Below are 19528 nucleotides of genomic sequence, written 5' to 3' on the forward strand. Positions count from 1 at the left end.
GTTTTAGATACCAGCTCTGTCAATTCAACACCTTTTTATGAGTACTAAGTTCCCCTAAACACTATGATTAGTCATTATGCATAATTCTATTTTTCAGTTGAAATACATGGGAGTTAATTAGAATTCACACTCACTACTAACCTGAGTAAGTCTTATCTCTGTTCTCATCAAGTTCAGTGCTTGTTGTAGCCACAGTGTCTGCCAAAGCAACCAGAAACATCTGCTCCAAGCGAGTGAGGCCTGGCAAACTTGAGTGCATCAGATGACTTGAGAGGACACTAGCGTGTTCTCGGCCAAAGTAAGATGGCCCGTATTGAGAGAGGTTAATTACTTTGGATTTACTCTCTCTCTTTTCCATCTCAAAATCAATGAAGTCATCAGTTGTAACAGGCTGCATCTGGAATAAATTTGAGTATTGATCCTCTGTTTTTCTTTTAGTGTGATCTTCAAATCCTTTAGGTACTTTAGAAGTTTCTTCAGAAATTTTGTATGTGGTATCTTGATCAGCAGCAAGCAATGCATACAATGGCAGTGGTGGAATAGAATCTATCTCAGTATAGTCTCGAGTACCATCTTTTCCAGCAGCGATTGTGTCCTTTGCAGTACTACCGCTTACGCTAATGGTACGAGAAAGATGACGTTTAGGTCCACCACCTTCCCCAGCTTCTGCATCTCTAACTATTGCAACTTCTCCTGCAATACATTTAACTAAATGGGACAGAATGGCTTTAGCTCGGCGAACTTTACCTAAGTCCATCAATTCTAACAGCTGGGTTGGATGATACTGTGGAAGTGTAGGGGAAAGGACATGAGCAGCTTCAAAAAGGCCTCCATCTTGAATTACAGTTGGAGTGCCAAAGACATCATCTACAACACCTGCTCCATCAATTACACTGGTCTTCTTTGCTAGCAAACTTGTTTTTAATGGATCTTGAGTTGCTGAGTCTTCAGCAGTAAAAACATCACTTTCGCCATCACCAAATTTGACAGCATGTTTCCATTGTGCATACACATGCATTTCACAGTCCATTCCCACTACCAGTATACCATCTCGTACCCAAGAGAGAGAAACTGGCAATGAAGGAGTGCCATCTACAGAGGACACCAAGTCAATAGATCTCAGCAGTACCCATTTGGACTTTATACCTTGTTTTATGCTACCACCTAGTGGTAAAGTAATAATAGCTACTCCATCCTTACTGTTTGTTTGCTCGGTCACAATTCCTGAAAGTCGTCCATACATAAATATATTGGCACCCACCCCAACTGTAAGTATATGTGAGCCATCTTCTTTTGATACCCAATCCAAATGTACCAAATGCTTGATATTGGGCATAAGGTATTTGTCCTTGTTTAAAAATACATCTGATTTACTATATACAAACAAATTACTATCTACACTGACCCTTGAATCAAGTACACTCCCAACCTTAACTAAGTCATCCAGATGAACTGTCTGTTCCAAAACCCATTCTGATCCTCCTGTAGACTCACATTCAAATATACAAACATGCATAGAAAATTCTTTGGAAACAAAACCGTTATGCTGTAAAGGTTGTTTGTATGCCACAGCAAGACGTCCTGTGTAAGAACAGCTAACAGCAACTGGCCTTCCTATTATGCGTACTGTACTGCTGTTGTCTTCCCCCTCATCGTTCATTAAAGGCCATTTTCTCCAATGATATGTCTCCCTCACTTCTTTTCCACTATTTAGATCCATCTCTACAGTGCATCTCCAGAACCGCACTTTGTTGTCTGAACAGGATGTTACTACCAAATAAGGCGCAAGGCATACTGGGTATATTGATGATGAGCTCAGGTGACCTAAAGTAAGATCAAACAGAATTCACTATTAGTAATATAAAATATAATAGATGCATGAATAAAATATACCATTACTATTTGCTGTGGTTTAGATTAGGAATATTAGGACAGATTTTCAAATTATTGGGATTTTCTTAATTTGGTTACATATGGGGTGAAATGATACCAAAGCAATTATGGGACTTAAACATTATGCTAGACCACTAGACGGAGCTTTCCTCGTTCTTTCAGACATACACACAGCATGTACTATTCCAGTCTTCTGAAGGTGCTGGGGAACATTTGAAACTATCGGGGGGAAAACAGTATTTGGGTAAAGCTGGAAATTTGATCTATTGACTAACCCAACTTTAACAAACAGTTTTATAAATTAGTATTAAAGGGGTCATAAAAACTAGTGTAGTCTTTTGAAAAGGTCAACTGCCACTCTCTCTAGTCTACTGGGGTACCAAGAGTGCAGATCCTCAAATTCAGAACATAGTTTATCGTGGAAGGACATATATGTCAGTTAGCCAGAAGTTCGGCAAAATGAGGTTGTACAACACAGTACTTACTACTAACTAGAAGTCAATTTGTTGCCAAAACTTGGAAGACTGCATAGAACAATATGGTTTTACCTGCTGAAGGGGTTGCTCTTATTACTTCTACACCAGTTGGAAGATCAAGTGGATAGCTATATACAAGTCTAGAACTCAGAATGAGTTTACTGGCAGTCTGAAGATTAGCAATTGATGAAGAACGTGGCATAGGAGTTGAGCCAGGTGAGGTATCTGGAGAAGACTCCACAGTCTTTTGTTCAGGTACACAAAGTTGATTCTCTGATGAAGTAACTTCAGGTTTTTTTGCTTGAAAGAAGCATTAGAAACGGTATTATAAATAATTGTGTGTACAGCCAACTTTTAGATATCCTATAGACAAAGTATTGTTTTCTTAGGAGTGCATTAGTCACATAGAACAGGCACATAGCATACTTCTGGGTTGCTCTTGTTCTACTTGGAAATAGTTTAGATTATTAGTCCTTGTTTTCACATGATCATAACTTTCTCAAACGTTCACATTTTTAAGATAAAACATGCTTGAAAATGTCACTTGTCCCTGTAACAAAAATACTATTTTATGACTGGCACAGAGTGGATTTAATTTTCCTTAAAACTTCGGTAAGCAGCAGTCATTCAGCTGCATCAAACTTTTCCATTGATCTTACAAGTTAGTCTAAAATTTCCAGTGCTTTATTTGTAGTAAAATTCAACCATCTGACCAACACTGTGATATAACTGAAATTGAGCTGTGCAAGTATAGTGGTCTTCTATGTTTTATACATATAAATATACTATAAAAATTGAAGTTATTGTGTAACAAAGTCATGTGATAAATTCCACTAACGTTACTTAAATGTCCTCCAGAATTTAAAGTGAAAATCTAAAAATTTAGTAAAACTGAACTGATTGCTTGGATGCTGCTCATCTGTTTACTAATGAGGAAATCTGTTTTTTAAAAAACTAACTAGCTTAAAATCAATTGTGCAACGTTTAAGGTAAATACATGTCCATCTCTGAGAAAATACAAATCACTCACCTAAACATGCTTGCACAGATTTAAGATGAAGATGCCACATGTGAAGAACTGAGCAGCCATTCCTGTCTTTTTCAATTACTACAAGATAGAATTTTTCTGAGAAAGGTGGTGGACGATACCCTGTTATTTAAACCGAACACATAATTATGAAGTTAATGGTTCAATAAAAATGGTTTAAATAATAAACAATTTTTGTGAAAACCTCTGATACCTAAAGAACTATGTGGCTGGGGGAGAGGGTGTCTTTTTAAGTTTTCCAAAATGTTGCTTTGGTTGATTATTAAGTTATAAGAATACAAAAACTAAATATATACACCACAAAAAAAAAAGTGGTTTTTAGCAAGGTTATATATTGTACCCTCATTTTATGTAAGAAATACGTTCTTCTTGGTTTGAAGTGTATGTCAGGATGACAATATCAAAGATTACCGAAAAACATTAAAGCTGATGCCACTCAAGTTGGGAGAGGAGCGGGAAGTGATGAACAAGAGGGAGGGATAGCTCAGTTGTTTAAGCATTGTCCTGCTAAACCCAGGGTTGTGAGTTCAATCTTTGAGGGGGCCATTTAGGGATCTGGGGCAAAAATTGAGGATTGGTCCTGCTTTGAGCATGGGGTTGGACTAGATGACCTCCTGAGGTCCCTTCCAACTCTGATATTCTATGAGTTCTTCCCAAAGGGTCTTCTGATTCTCTGCCCAAGCCCCAACCAAACACAAATTAAAGAAGCCTGGGGGTTACTCTAACTTTCACCAGCTGGTTATGTTCACCAAAGGTCCATATCCCAGTTGGGGAAAGGAGGAACAGAATGCATCCATTTCTACTCCCCACTCCTTCTCCTGCATCATGGTTAGCGACAAGGGAGACATAGGAGGTAGATGTGCCAACTGTTCACCACCAGGGGACTCTCCAGCAGGGCTTGCACATAGCTTCTGCTCCATTTGTGCTACTTGAGAGGCACAAAGGGAACAAAACAAGGCACAGAGCTCCCCAATGTACTGATTGCGGCCTCCTGACCTTTTTGAAACATTGAGTGAAACCCTGCTCCATTGGAGTTAACAGCAAAACCCCCCTTGACTTCAGTGGGGCTTCCAGGAGGACACTGATGTCAAGGTTGAACACCACTGTTTGCTTAACCACAAAACTGGAATGATCAAAAAGTCTGACTGCAGGAGAATTTTATTTTCATTGAGGAAATTAATGCTCTGCAATGTAAATTTTCCTGCAGTTTTATTTTTGTGTCCTTGTGGCAAAACAAGTGTTGCACCACACCCACAACTGTTTGTGGCATTGTAATAGCCGTACCTGAGCTTCCCGCAGGCCTCCTTTGGCCTGTTTCAGCCTCCAGCCATGCCAGGTAACAGAGTCCCAACATTTTGCAGAACCTCACAGTCCTGCTCTTAAAGTCCAGCGGAAAATAACAAAACAAAAGAATTTTCAGGCCGGATGGGCTCAGCTGGTAGCAGCTGCCTTTGCAGGCTAGCCCCAGCTTCAAACCATCCCAACACCAACCCAAGCTCCTAAGTTTCTCTCCCACTGCTTGGTGGCTGTCCTATTCCCCCTAACCAGGCTTTCAGGCCAGCTGCAGTCTCTGGATAGCCCATCTCTAGTCAGACTTCCAACTCAAGGCTCAGACTCCCAGACTTCTTTTAGCCCTCAGCCCAAGAAAGCAAGCTCCAAGCTACCTCTTTCCTGGGCATCTTCCCGAGGTCCTCTCACAGCAGCCCTTTGCTCCTTCCTTAATGAAGACCTAGCCCCCTCCCTAGCTGGATTTGATCACAGTTATGCCGAACAGCCCTCTAGGAGCAGCCCAATAGGTTAACTGGCTTCTCAAGCCACTTTAGCCCTTCCATCACCTTTGGGGGGTATATACCCCATCACCTACCCTCCCACTCAGGACAGCATCCCACCCAGTTGCTAGGGTCTTGCCATAGTAGGGGCAGGAAGGTGTTGACCTTGTCCAGCTTCTCACCCTTGTTATACCATAATGTCAATAAATAATCTCTTTCCCCAGCCCAGAGGGCTTCCAGCCAGCTGTCCAATGAACCTCTCATATCCTCTACGTCAGGAGCTCCATCTGGAATTCTACCCCACTTTTTCCTTTTCTAGGTTTGCCTATTCTCAATAGGCCTCCTGCAAAGCCTGATCCACCTTCACCAGCTTTTCTTGCAGCCTTGCTGCTGTTACCATTTACTCCATCTGCTGCCCCTCTACTGTAGAGGGGGTTTTGATGGCTTCTACCGGAGGAAGGGAGGGGATGGGTCTGCATCTCCACAGTATATTGTTCTGGCTCAACTTTGGGCCCTTGCTTTGTGGCATTTTTTGCCACCTGAAGCAGAGACAGTTCTGTTGCTTTTTGTCCTCCAACTCCACTTTTATCTGGACCCTGTCCTGTTCTAATTTTTCTACCCATCTTATAATTTTCTACTGGGACGTACATACTTCAGCCAAGTCCCATTGAGCTTCCTGTAATTATTCCTGCAAGCTGTGAAGATGTCTCAGTTTCCTCTTTAGTTCTCTCAGTGGTCTCCAGATGATCTAACAAGTCCTTCCAATCCTCTTATGTGTGCCCAAAAGGCCCAAGTAACCCTGAGCGTAGTTCCGGAACATGGGTAGGTTTCTCCGCGGCTGGCTCAGGTACCATTCCATACTCCATCAGGGCTGTGAAACTTTGTCAGTCTCTGCCCAGGATCACAGGCCACAGAAGGCACCTCAACATTCCGATTCTCACTTGGCCACACTGGCTCTGTATCTCCAACTCCACCAATGCCATTGGGTATACTCTACTCTCGCCACGCACATGAGATATGTGGACTGGAATGTGCTGGTCTATCTTGCCAGGTAGAAGACAGTTTCCCCTAATAAGAATTTGCCTGGAAGCCTGAGTCTATCAGGCCCTTCTCTCCCTATTTCCCCTACTTGATGGACACCACATATGGTGGCATCTCATCCCGCCTAAGGAGCCACCCAAACCACAAACTTTTATATCATCATCATCATCTCGGGTTATCACACTCTATCAGGGATGGCCACACCTGAAACACCTGTCCGGGTTTCCCTGGCTATCGCCCAGGGTACTCCTGTTGATCTGAAGAAATGACTGGAAAGGGGGTCGAATGTGAACGTAGGTCTGCCCATTACTCTTCCTCCTAGTGTGTTTTCTCCAGCCTCTGAAGATCAGGGTTTGACTTCTTCCTACCTTTTTCAGGGTGGTGATCTTGATCTGGCCCACCATTCAGCTCATCTGCTTCCAAAGAGGCCTCTCTTCTTTCCACTACAGTGCTGCTGTAAACTAGATGAAACTGCCAGCCCCAACTTTGGGCCCCAGCTTGTAGTACCTGCAGACATTGTTATAAGATGATGTGTTCCAAAATTTTCTCTAGAGAACTCATCTCTGGGCACACCATGATGCCATGTCTCAGAACTACTGAACACCCCCTCCCTGGACCATGCTTCTTGGGGGGAACTGTTCCATTGTAAAACAGCGTCAATAGGCTTCAGGTGTCAGCCCCATAAGATATGATTTTGCTCGTTCATTAGATAGGGCCCTGTGTGCCGTTTGGGCCTCTCATGACAGAAATGAGACCACCCGGGCCACCCAGAATGATTGTCCATCCTGCTGCACTAGCCACCTGTTTAGAAGTACATAAAAGAACCTCTGGTTCATTGTCCAGCCCCCAGTTTCGAAAGCCTGGGACTGACCTGCTGGGACCTTCTTCCCCAAGAGATGCTTGATTTCCTGAGGTTCATTTCTCCACACACTGCAGCAAATGCTCCTGCTGCAGCTGAAGGATTTCCCACTGATTTTGCTGTTCTTGCAGTAGCTGAAGGAAGAGAGACTGGGTCTGATCCTGCTGTTCCCACCAACATGTGAACTACTTCCTCCATTTTGCAGCTTTTCTGTTATTCTTCCCTTTTCAGAGGGAGTAGCTGTAGATTCCGGATGAGCTCCCACGTGGCAAACCCCTGGTAGCTGATGCAGCACCACAAAGCCGTGCTTCAGTTTTCCCGTGCCTTCTTTGGCCATTGGCATGACCTGACTCTCCAGCCAAGCCAGGTAACAGAGTCCTATCAGGTATAGCTCAATAAGTTAACTGGATTTTCAGGCCACTTTATTCCTTTCAGGGCCAGTGTGGGGTACATATGCCATCACAGTGCTCTATTCTGAATCTGTGTCAAACACTGTTCCCCATATTCAGGTTTTGGTAGCTTGAAAGTTATTTTCCACTAAAATTCTCTTTGTCAATCCAAAGGACAAAAACACTTGGCCTTTCTGTGCTTTATTAAACTGCTTGAAAGATGGACATGTACGTAGTACCTACGCCATCTCCACCAAACAACAGAGGCTATAATTTTTAAAATTTCACAGTCAATTCTTTTCAGGATTTTATAACTTTTTGTACCTTACAGAGGTTATAGAGAATTGATTTTTACTGAGAATATCGTTAGGTGTTGAACATCCAAAGGGGATTTTCAGAATATTTCAATATTGTACTTGTTTTACTTCTCCTATACCTGGGTGCAAGGAGATGGAATGATCTTAATGCATCCCAAAACACAACCAGTAAATCTAATTTTCAGGCTTTTTTGCCTTCACAGTACCCTCTTTAAACATCTCTGCTGGGTCTTATAGTCTATTCCCCCCCTCCCTTTTTATTTTTTACTAGCAAACTCTTCAGTCATGTTCTAGAGAAATAGCTGGCAAGTCAGAAACACTCATCCTATGAGCCAGAACTAATTATTGCTAATTCTTAGCTTTTTACCATTCCCCTTTCCAAATTAAATACAAAATGTACCCTTAAAATATTCTATATAAACAAGTTCATGTATGACATCAGAACCGGTTCTATTTTCATACAAATGATAAAAAATTGAACAAATGAACTGGAGTGTACAACTCTTATTATGCAAATTGGAAATGGTTCTACTTTGTGCAAATTAGAACACATTTAATGTTACTATAGTATAAATAATTGTTTAAAATACATGCTACCTATGTTGTATTGCACCTTAAAGAGCCTATATTTAAAAATAAATCTGTTCAATTTATGCATGAGAGGTTTCAGTGTTCTTCATGAACACTTTAGACACCTACTTCATATTGCTTACTATTTTTATACTGTACCTTGTGACGGTTTGAAAAATGTTTCTGTTTCCTTCCCTTCCACATCTTCCTTATGTGGTTTGTATCCCAAAATGAAATCTTCTTGAAAGACATGAAGCAACTGTGTATTTGAGCCACACTGGAAACATTGTAGAACAGTAGTTACAATTTCAAAATAGTCATACAAAACATCTTTCAATACTAGTATAATTCCTTTTTCGTTAGTATTGTTATAGACCAAAGTCACCCACTGCCATTCTTTAATAAGTAATGGCAGGACATTTATATACTTAAAAGATGTGGAAAAACAAATAATCATTGTGAGATCTACTATGCTAGACTAATTTTCTAGCCCAAATGACATTTGTGAAAGTTAAGTGGCAAATTAGCACTACCAGAAAGATCCTTTATGCGCGGGCAAATTTTTAATGGATGCCAATTGACTGGTGGAGACCTAAGATTATTTTCTTTAAGACGTTAAATTTCTAGCTCTCTCTTCCTTGGGAAGACAGCCTCCAGAATGTAGTAAACAAATTGTTAGGAAAGGCTGTTAAGACAGGAAGAAATCAGAATTTCCTCCTTCCAGATACATTCAATGCTATGCTCTCCAACCAGCTATAGATGCTTCTGCAATACCACCCCAGAGAAGGAAGGTCACTGGCAAGTCACAGAAAATTCTCAAACCCTCCCCCCACACAACTGAAGTTCAAGTTACAGATCAGTAATAACGACAAAAACTACAAAACCCCTGCGAAGATATGGAATCTTACTAAAGAGTTCCAAAAGACTTCCTTCATTACGCTGTACGTCTAATCAGGAATTGGTAAAATACATCTTTTTTGCTGGATGGGACACTGCTGTAAAGAGCACAGGAGTTGGTGCAATCATGATAAAAAGTACAATTAAGACCAAGGCATTCTAATGATTATACTCAGGATAAGATAAAATTTATGGATAGACAGTTTGTTTGGTCTGTTCTATAAAGGCAGAGTTAATCATATGGGTACCCTTTGCTATGCATGTCTACAATTTTGAATGTCTGGGTTAATTTTAAGTTAAGGTTAAACTCTGAATTCCCTGGTATTCTAACGGTGGTTGGTTTTTTTTTTGTTTGTTCTTAATCTTAATTCCATTTTTACTAAAATGTATGTCTAGGAATAAATGTTACAGGATGAGTTTAATTACACAGTTCCCATTAACTAAGGACAGTTGAATGGCTAAAGTGTTCAACATACTGCTAAATTAGCAAACAGTCATTAATGGGGAAAAATGAAACCCAATTAGCCCAGGTTAATTCCTTGAAATTCTGTTACAAATTCTCTACAAAAACAGACAGATTTTCAGATTTCCTTTAATTACACAGGCAAAGAAAAAAACAACATTTGATTGATTAGTCTCATTAGGGATTGGCACCACCCCAGCTAGAACATTATAGCTGTAAGTAAATTATCTCAAAGGGTGGTATTCTTAAAAGATTTTGGAGTAGCAGTAATAGAAAATCCTTCTCAATTTTTTTTAAAAGCGTCAAGGAAATAAGCATTCGGTTATTACTAAAAACTTAGAAAAATTCAAAAATTACATTGAGGTATTACTTTTATTTTAAACATAAGCTATTTTAGAGCTACATAAAACACTGTAGCTACATAATCAATATACACGAAAAATGTAGTATACCTTTAACTTTTCTTGGAAATGTGGTATATTCACGTTAACATGTTAAGATTAAAAGGAGACATTCTCTCAAGATAATTTAATCATGTGGAAACAGAAAGAAAGTAATCTTTAATGGGCTTATTAGGATTGGAGAGAAAGGTCCTCTGTTTTACCTGTTAACTAGCATTACTTTGAAAAAATATTTTATCTTTTCAGTAGATTAGGTTAATTATCAGCCAAAACCATTAAACACTTCTATATGCCACCATTAATGGTCAGCCAGTTATTTACTTGGTTTGTTATTGCATCAAGTTCAATAATGCATCCTGGTCGAGCAGTAGATTGTTGGCTCACAATGTTAAACACTTCCCCAATGAGTTTCTGAAACAGAGCAAAAGGAGATAATAATTAGTACATTATTCATTCAAAGAGCAGCAATCCCAATTAGCTGAAAATATAATCATGTACAGTAGTTGGATGCTTCTAATTTTCCTTGTTGGCGTAAACAGTCATGCTTTTCTTACTGGTTTCATTTTGATATTTATGAACAATGCAGCATTAAGCATGAAATTAACATTGTTGTACTAGATCTATCCATGTGTATGCCTTAACACTTCTTGGTACATTAATTTTTATGGACACTTTGTGTTCATTGTTCAAGGATTTCTTCTTTGATTATGCCCATTTTTATAATGAGTCGTCATGTTTTTTAAACACAATGCTGTCCAATCCATTGCTTCATTCCTGCTTAATTTCAAATTTTGTCACGGTGTAGAAAAACAGTAATCTACTGCAAGGCCTGTTTTTCATAAATGACTCTGTTCTATGCACAACCTAAACTTGGGTAGGTGGAAAGGAGGGATCTACATTAGAGGCATGTAAAGAGAAGAAAAGGCTGTGAATGGTGGTTCACAGGTTGCCGGGTTTACTGTTTTCAGATCTAACCTGTCTTATACCTCTCAAAGGCAAGGAGAGATATGCAGTTAGGACAAGTATCACAGAAATTGTGTTAGCATGCAGTCCAGGGGTGGCCAACCTGAGCCTGAGAAGGAGCCAGAATTTACCAATGTACACTGCCAAAGAGCCACAGTAATACATCAGCAGCCTCCCCTCAGCTCCCCCCCCTCAGCGCCTCCCACCCACCAGCAGCCAATCAGTTGTTTCGTGGCATGCAGGAGGCTCGGGGAGGGGGAGGAGTGAGGGCATGGCAGGCTCAGGGGAGGGCATGGGAGGGGGTGGAGTGGGGTAGAGCTGGTGGCAGAGCTGGGGGTTGAGCAATGAGCACCCCCCAGCACACTGGAAAGTTGGAGCCTGTAGCTCCAGCCCCGGAGTCAGTGCCGCATATTAACTTCTGAAGAGCCGCATGTGGCTCTGGAGCCACAGGCTGGCCACCCCTGGTGTAGTCTGTGTAACTGAGGCTAAACAGAGGGTTTGGCAAGCAGGATAGGGAAGAGCCTGTTTATGGTATTAAAGTTGGGGGATGTGACTCGGATAGAGATGAGGATGTTCATTCTTTGGGGTTTGAACCAAACACCAGAGAACATTCTGGAGTCCAGCGTCTCTGCAGAAAAGTTAGAGAAGCCAGGGGATAGGTATATGTTGATGCAGCAGCAACCCCAGTGTAGCAATGAGACATCCAGTGAATCTTGTAGGTGGTGAGACTGTTTGGGGAGAGACCCAGTGAATCCTTTTTCAGAGTAACAGCCGTGTTAGTCTGTATTCGCAAAAAGAAAAGGAGTACTTGTGGCACCTTAGAGACTAACCAATTTATTTGAGCATAAGCTTTCGTGAGCTACAGCTCACTTCATCGGTTGCATCCGATGAAGTGAGCTGTAGCTCACGAAAGCTTATGCTCAAATAAATTGGTTAGTCTCTAACGTGCCACAAGTACTCCTTTTCTTCTAGTGAATCCTGCAGGTGGCAGTACGGTTGCCAGTTTTGGCTAGATATATTCCTGGAGATTTCATTTTATGACCATCTTAATTAAAGATTAGTCTTTAATTCCTGGAGACTCTAGGACAATCCTGGACGGTTGGCAACTCTAAGTGGTAGGACTGTATGTGCTGGGGTGGGAGACCGCTAACCCACTCCCTTAATATTTAGGCTTCAAATCCTGAAAATAGGCACATTAGTATGGACCACTGACCATGCACAGAACCCCAGTCAATGGTATGTGAGGTGGAACCAATTGTCCATACTAGCACATCGATTGGAAAACCGGGGTGCAGTTTGTAAAGTTTTTCTGATTTTGGGCAGGGGATTTTAGTCTTGGAGTTTCAATACACCACCCTTCTCCCTCACGCCCCTCCCCCACAATTACAACTTACAAGAGTGTCCATATCCTCCTTTGTATATCAATAGGGAAAAAGTTTTCATTGCCACATAGGATTTCAATAAAACGAACTGTTCAAGCATGCAGGGTGCCCCTTCTGCATTCCCACAGCCAAGTCGCAATATTACACATCCAGTAGAGCTCCAGGAAAGGACAGGGCTTTGTCTACAGTGCAGGTTGACCGCCATACAGCCTCTCTCCCTGCCATTCCCAGGCACGTGGCATGCAGCAGAAAGAAGGCAGTGGGTGCTATGGCAGTGTCAATGCCCCAGCAGGGGAGGTTCGGGGGATAGTGGGGAATCGAGCTATAGAAAGGGAAGCAGGAGTGAAGAGAAGGGGTGCAATGAGCTAGTGGGAAAAGAGGGGAAGTGGGGACAGGACTACCAGAGGAAGCTAAAGAGGAGCAGGAGCTAAGGGAAGGACAAGGGCTAATACGGGGACAGAATGGGGATGACAGAAGCCAGTGGAAGTGCAGGATAGGTCAGGAGCTGGAGGTGCGGGGGGGCTAGGGAAGCCAGTGGTGACCCTTAGCACTCCCTCTTCCACCTTTCAGGTTCTGTCCTGCCCAACAACCCCACTCTGCTCTCCTCTGAAAGCTCATTTTCCCTTAGATTCTCCCAAGTTGCTGGCTTGCCACATGCCTTTGCCTCTCTCTTTAGGCATAAGGCACATCTGCTGCTACTGTTTGGGGAACCCGGTCGCAGAAATCTAGTCTTAGCCTTTCACTAATACTAAATCCAGTGTTTTCAAAACTAATGATTATGGACACATGCAAACTAAGTAAAAATTACATGACATCACATGGACCTGCACAAAATTTGGCAGCTATGAGAAAAGTGAAGCTTTTGGAACAAAAATAATATGTTAAACTTTTGCCTTTTACATTTCAAGTCTCTCAAATAAACTGTATGTAAACTTACAGAACATTCAGGGTCAGACAATTCATCTAGAAGTTTTCGTGCATCTACCACTGCTTGATAAAGCCTCAGATTTTTGCCATCAGATGCTACAAAGCAAGCACTAGCAGAATTGCAGTATGTACCTGAATCAAAACACCAAATACAAATTTTAGCATATAAACAGATTATGATACCATTTTCCTCTCAATTATTGGCTGAAGTGACATTACGTAGCCAATTAGAATCTATTTTATTGCATGAAACTATATTTAATTATCAGACTAGTATTGTCGAAATATTGGCAAATGTCATGAAAATGTGTAAGTTAAATATAATAATGTAATATTGAAGTAATGTCTTAATTTACATTTTATGATAAATTTTAGTTATACAAAACAATCTAAGTAGACACAAAATCCAGGAGCAGAATTAACATATAAATGAATGTTTATAAACAAACAAATCTTTGCAAGTGAGCAAAGACCAACAGGTACCATATCCAGCTGAATAATATCCTTCCTATTATGTCCATGACCTGGAAAATATAAACTCCTAATGTTAAAAGTAGCAATACAGGGGAAGAGGACAAATTTTTGTATTATGTGTACAGATGTATACATTCAAGTGACCTGTAATGGTTTGCGTCCTTTTGGCTTCTCTAAGATGTATAAAATAGGTCTGATGCAATGGATTTAGTTTTTGTTTTTGAATTATTTTTCTGCTTAGCTTCCTACATTAGAAATATCAGGTCATGACTCAGCTCTTTTTGGCTGCAGAATGCCTTAAAAGGACTGAAGAACTTAATGAGATTATGGCAGCACAGAAGACTGAAACTTGATCAGGAAGGGATATTTAATCAGAGCATTAAACATTTGGGGAGGGGCTTGTTGTTTTTGTTAAAATCTATTTAACTCCAAGTCTTGAAAAACTCTTTTTCTTGACTCCTCTAGCAAAAATATGGAGGAAGCTTTTGTTGTTTGCTTTGCAGTTCATTTTTAAGGTCTGGGAAGATGAGAAGAAAAAAAAAAAAAAAAAAACCTCAGCTACCAAAAGAGCCAATATTCCTTAATTACAGTTTTAAGAAATATGCCTATGCATATCAGTGTTGTGATTCAGTAATTTAATTTATCTTTAATTAGTGTTTAGCATTTTCAAGCTTAGTCTGAACACGGTTATTGAATTTAATAAGTATATAGTTAAATACTATACATTTGCTATGCAGATGAAACTTTCCAGCACAGTACGCAAAGACTACAGATATGGCATGGTAAAGCTGTTTATGGTATTTTGGAAGGTAAAAATTGAGTGACTGAAAAGGCTTAAAAAATTTTATACGGAAGATTTTCTTGGTAGTAATATTAGAAAACACTAAAATTAAATCCAAGAATTAAAGAATTTATTAAACCTGATGCTCTAGTGTCATAGCACAAAACTATGACCTACCATAATGGTGTCCCCTCCCACATCAATCCTCTGCCCCTCCAAAACCTTATGTCTTCAGCATTAAAAAGTCAATGTACCTGATTATTAAAACTTATTCAGCTTTAGAAACAGGCTTCTTTAAAACAGAAAAAGGTGGAAAGAAGTCTGTTATATATGAAAGCTCCCAACATAGAGGGCATTAAGCAGTTTATGGAAGGGTTGAGCAGGTTTAAGTGTCAGTTTAAAAATATTCCCTATATAAAAGGATACAATTATAACACAGATGTTGCCACTGTCAGAGACATTTTGCCATTTATACAGACCCTGTCACAGCACATTCATAGTTTGTTAGTTCGCTTTGATCTAGTCCCATTTCAGAAGGCTATATCTGAGCAAACTAATGAACTGTTAATGCACAGCAGCTGATCAAATCCAACAAATTCTTTAAAAAAGAAAAGGAGTACTTGTGGCACCTTCTTTTTGCAACTACAGACTAACACAGCTGCTACTCTGAAACAAATTCTTTGTGAGAATCCTGTGCATGTTAACAGTTTGTTATTTAGTTCTCTTTGAAATGCGACTAGATCAAAGCAAAAGAACAAACTGTTAATGCGTGGTAGCTGACAATTTTTTGTTGCTGTGACCACAGTGTGAAATTATCTATATTTTACCTTGGCTGTGCCATGAATTATGCATAATTTTACCATGACAAAAATCCTATCCATACCTATATATTAAAGTGATGATTTAAAACAAATTGATTGCTGGAGTATATAGTAAATCAATTTTGCAACTATATTCTTAAATCAAAAAAGTTAGTGTTATTTTTCTTCCATAATAGGTTAGTTGAAGTCAGCTCTTTGAAGGAAGCTCCCAGAAGCTGGACAGATCAGGTCTCATCTCTTTCATGAATTCATTCCACTCAAAGCCCAAAGTTTTGAGCTATTTCACAATAAAGATAACCTTTTTCCAAAGGACAGTGGAAGATGTAACACATTGTTAGAACAGTTGGTGTAATTACCTATACAACATTTTAAGTTTCCTATTTTAGTACAAGGTATGCTTCGATAATACAAGTCAAAAAATTAACCAAAAAAATTAGTTTTCATTTAATGAGGTGTTCAAAGCAATGGGAGTTTCTTGAAAAAAACTAGGAAGGATAATGAAATTATATAATGTATAACAAAACAGATAATTACGATACACGACTAAAATAAATTATAAATATTTTGTTTGAACAGATTACATGCAATTGTTATGTAAAAAAAAGTACAACACACTCACCAAGACAATAGCTGGGAATAAGAGTTGGAAGCCAGGCCACATTAGAGAAGGCAGACGTATGAAGCGAGTTAATTCGAGCCAATTCAGATACTCCTCCAGTGTATGACAAAGGTCCAATGGGGTCTACACGCCACAGAATCAGCTCACTGTATATTGCATTTGGGTCATGGAATGTACAAGTTGCTGCATTTCTAAGATGTTGCCTAGAAGAACCTTTTAAATGTTTAATAGGATCCATTATTTTGCTTAATCTATCAGCGTCCCATGGATGATCTGATTCAGGAGTTAACAGAGCATTATGATGAGAAGATGTTAATAACAAAGGTAAAACAGAATGGCAAGCCAGGTCATTGAGATGAAATCGGTGACCACAGTACCTAAATTTATGTGATACAGTAAGCACTGTGGTAAAAGCAGATTTATCAGCAAAAGTAACTGCCCACTGATTTAGGGATCCATCTATATGTTTGGAAACCATCATCACGATAGGAGCCATTATATTCACATTTGGGCTACCCTGGGAAGAGCTTGGTCCATTAATTCCTAGAGTGCTATCTGGAATGTTAGTTGTCTTCTGATGCACAGCACTACTGACATCTTTTGTAGAGGTAGTGCAAGCGTACATCATGATGTTTTTACTAAGGGAGCTGGCATCTCCTGATGGAAATGCAACAGGAATCCGAGAAGAAAATGAAATCTAAAAAAAAAAAAAAAGCCCAAAATAATGAAAAGTTTAGTTAAAATATAACATTTTAAACACAAGCCCACCATAAATGTTTATGTTTTTGCTGTTTTAGATTATATTTGTTTTACAGATTAAATTAATATTTACATATGTTTCAATAACAAGTATACAGCGAATATCTGTTAAAATAAGAAATAATTACGTTTTCCAGCATCGTACCTGAACTTGTCTAAATATTCCTGGATTGTACTCATCCAAATATTTCACATGCCACACTAAAAAGGTACCATCAATGGGGTGGATAGTAAAAAGCATATCTGGATTCCTGTTCCATTCAGTAAGAAGCATTTCAATTTTCCGATCTAACAAAACTGTAGGAAGTGGCATACGTGGGCTGGCTGATGGAGATGTTTTGGGGCTCCCCTCTCTTTCTCCATCTTCATGTTCTGAAGAGCCTGTAGCTGTTCCTGTCTCAGATTCTCTATCGATAGATAATTCTGAAACAGATAAACACAAACCGTCTTATACTACAGCAGAAATTTCCTTGCCATAATTTATAAGCAAAACAAAAAAGATCAATTAAGGTGCTAAATAACAATGTTTATCACACTAAGCCTTTTGGGGGTAGAAACTATCTTTTTGCTCTTTGTTTGTACAATGCCTAGCACAACAGGGTAATGGTTTATGACTGAGTTTCCTAGGCACTAATGACAAATCATCATCTACAAAACCCACACACACACACACAGGTCCCAAATTAATACAATCCTTTCAGATAAGGTGATTGTCATGAAATGTGTGGTGTTTTACAGTTGATAGGGAAAAGGTATTGTGTGCATACTGTAAGAATTGTGATGCCCTTAACTACTTATTTCCTTGTGTTTAAGGACCTGGGGTGTTTTTTTTTTTTTTTTTTTTTTTTTTTTTTATAAATCACGTGATAGGTCAGGCTGTTGTCATGAATTAACCTTACTTGGTTTTTGAAACAAAGATTTTTGGTTTTAGAGTTTCCCAGGTGATTTTTCCCCTTTAGCTTGTGTAGCTAAAAAAATATACTTTTTTTGAAATTTTAAATAAATGGAAGTAGCACCAGAGAACTAATTAAAGGTACTGACCAAACTAATAATGGCTCCTGCCTTAAATCACAGTGCACCTGACAAAATACACATTCTTATTATGTATCTAAGTTAACTACAGTATAAATGCACAGTGCAGTCTTCATTCATTTAGAATAGTGATGAAAAGCATAAGAAGTCTAAAGACTTTAACTGGTAAATGTCAGTAAACATCAATTTCACCATTCCCCCCCAAACCAATGAAAAAATATCTCCACTGAAACTAACAGAAATTTCGATAGGCAAAAAAAGAAAAATGCTGCTTGAGAACTTATGAGAGTCCCACCTTAATGTGCATAAAACATATTGTAACACGAGCATTAACAGACCTGGAACAGTGACACCATTTAGGTAGCTTTAATTTTTTGAATCTCAACCTGTCTCTTATGTCTCTATTCCATGTGGAACACAGGGTCTTCACCACAGCCTTCCACCCTTGCCGGTCTCCTGCTGCAGTCTTAGCTTCTTCCCATATCATTTTAATAGCTTTCAATTCTGCTATCATGTCTTTCCACGTGATCCTGGATCTACCTTGTTGCCTCTTGCCCTGGGAGTTGCAGTCCAATGTCTCTCTTGTTATATTATTCAGGTCTTTCCTCTGTGTGTGCCCTGGACATCTCCATTTTCACTCCATAATTTCCTATCCTGTCAGTTTGTTTTGTCCTCCCCCAGAGTTCTTCATTTGTGATTTTTATTGGCCATCTGATCATGAGGATTTATCTAAGACAGGTGTTTGTGAAAATTTAAAAGTTTAGATAGCAAGGTCAAGTCTCCTAGTTTCAGTGTCACATAGTAAGACCGAGTTTATAATGGTGTTAAATATTTCAAGTTTAGTTTGGAGGGCAAGATTTCTGTTTCCAGACTGGCTTTAGAGTCACAAAGGCACATCTGGCTTTTGATATTTTGGCTTTAATGTCTTTGTCTGTTCCACCTGTTGTACTTACAGTGCTGTGAAGTGTAATAAAAGCTTCTGATGTGAAATATCAGACCTTTTCTATGTCCGTCCCAGATAGGTATGTTATTGGTATGTTCTGTTGTGTGTTGAACATCTGTCATTAAATAATTTTCTGGCACAAAAACACATAATTTCCCACAACCGTGAACACATAAATTCAGATAAATCTAAAAAACACCTTAAAATAAACACTGATATTATCAATTGAAATCATATATAAAAAGGCAAAATCAAATTCTGCCAACCCTAAAGACAGGGCACCAGGCAGCTCCCAAGTGAAAGTGGGGGGCAAAAGATGGCAGAGACCAATTTAATGCTACTCTGAGCGGCTTTAAAAACAATCCGATAGATTTTTTCCACTAGAAAATCCTCTGGTTTGACAGTGGCAATTGGTGTCTAAAGGGTGGTGCCCAATCTCAACCCCATACTCCAGAAATTATGCAAAACCTCAACTGTACATAACCTGAGTGTAAGGGCTTTCATTGTCTTGGGGAAAACAATGCCGTATGCTTGAAATGGCTCAGGACTTGAACTCGAAAAAAGAAACTGGCACTCGGCTAAATTCTGCTCACGAGACGCTTCTCACAGTAGAGTGTGCAGATACTCAAGATATGACCATGCCTTCTCTGCTGGGTTCCTCAAGCTCGATGTCCCCTCAGTGAGGTTCAAAAATGTATCCACAG

At 39.6% G+C, this 19528-nt stretch overlaps 1 protein-coding gene across 4 annotated transcripts in view; it reads right to left on the bottom strand.

Annotated features, from left to right (window-relative positions):
• Positions 1-19528, bottom strand: part of DMXL2 (Dmx like 2) — a 104629-nt gene that overhangs the window by 46838 nt on the left and 38263 nt on the right. For all 4 annotated transcript variants that reach the window (XM_037911707.2, XM_037911708.2, XM_037911706.2 and 1 more), the window contains exons 11-18: positions 16995-17272; positions 16091-16787; positions 13406-13527; positions 10445-10534; positions 8522-8639; positions 3400-3519; positions 2442-2669; positions 142-1824 (exon numbers count right to left, since the gene is read on the bottom strand). In XM_037911707.2, the coding sequence (XP_037767635.1) occupies positions 142-1824; positions 2442-2669; positions 3400-3519; positions 8522-8639; positions 10445-10534; positions 13406-13527; positions 16091-16787; positions 16995-17272 (3336 nt within the window). The remainder of the gene's footprint in view (positions 1-141; positions 1825-2441; positions 2670-3399; positions 3520-8521; positions 8640-10444; positions 10535-13405; positions 13528-16090; positions 16788-16994; positions 17273-19528) is intronic.

This window comes from Chelonia mydas, chromosome 10 (genome assembly GCF_015237465.2).
Source record: "Chelonia mydas isolate rCheMyd1 chromosome 10, rCheMyd1.pri.v2, whole genome shotgun sequence".
NCBI classification, from domain to species: domain Eukaryota; kingdom Metazoa; phylum Chordata; order Testudines; family Cheloniidae; genus Chelonia; species Chelonia mydas.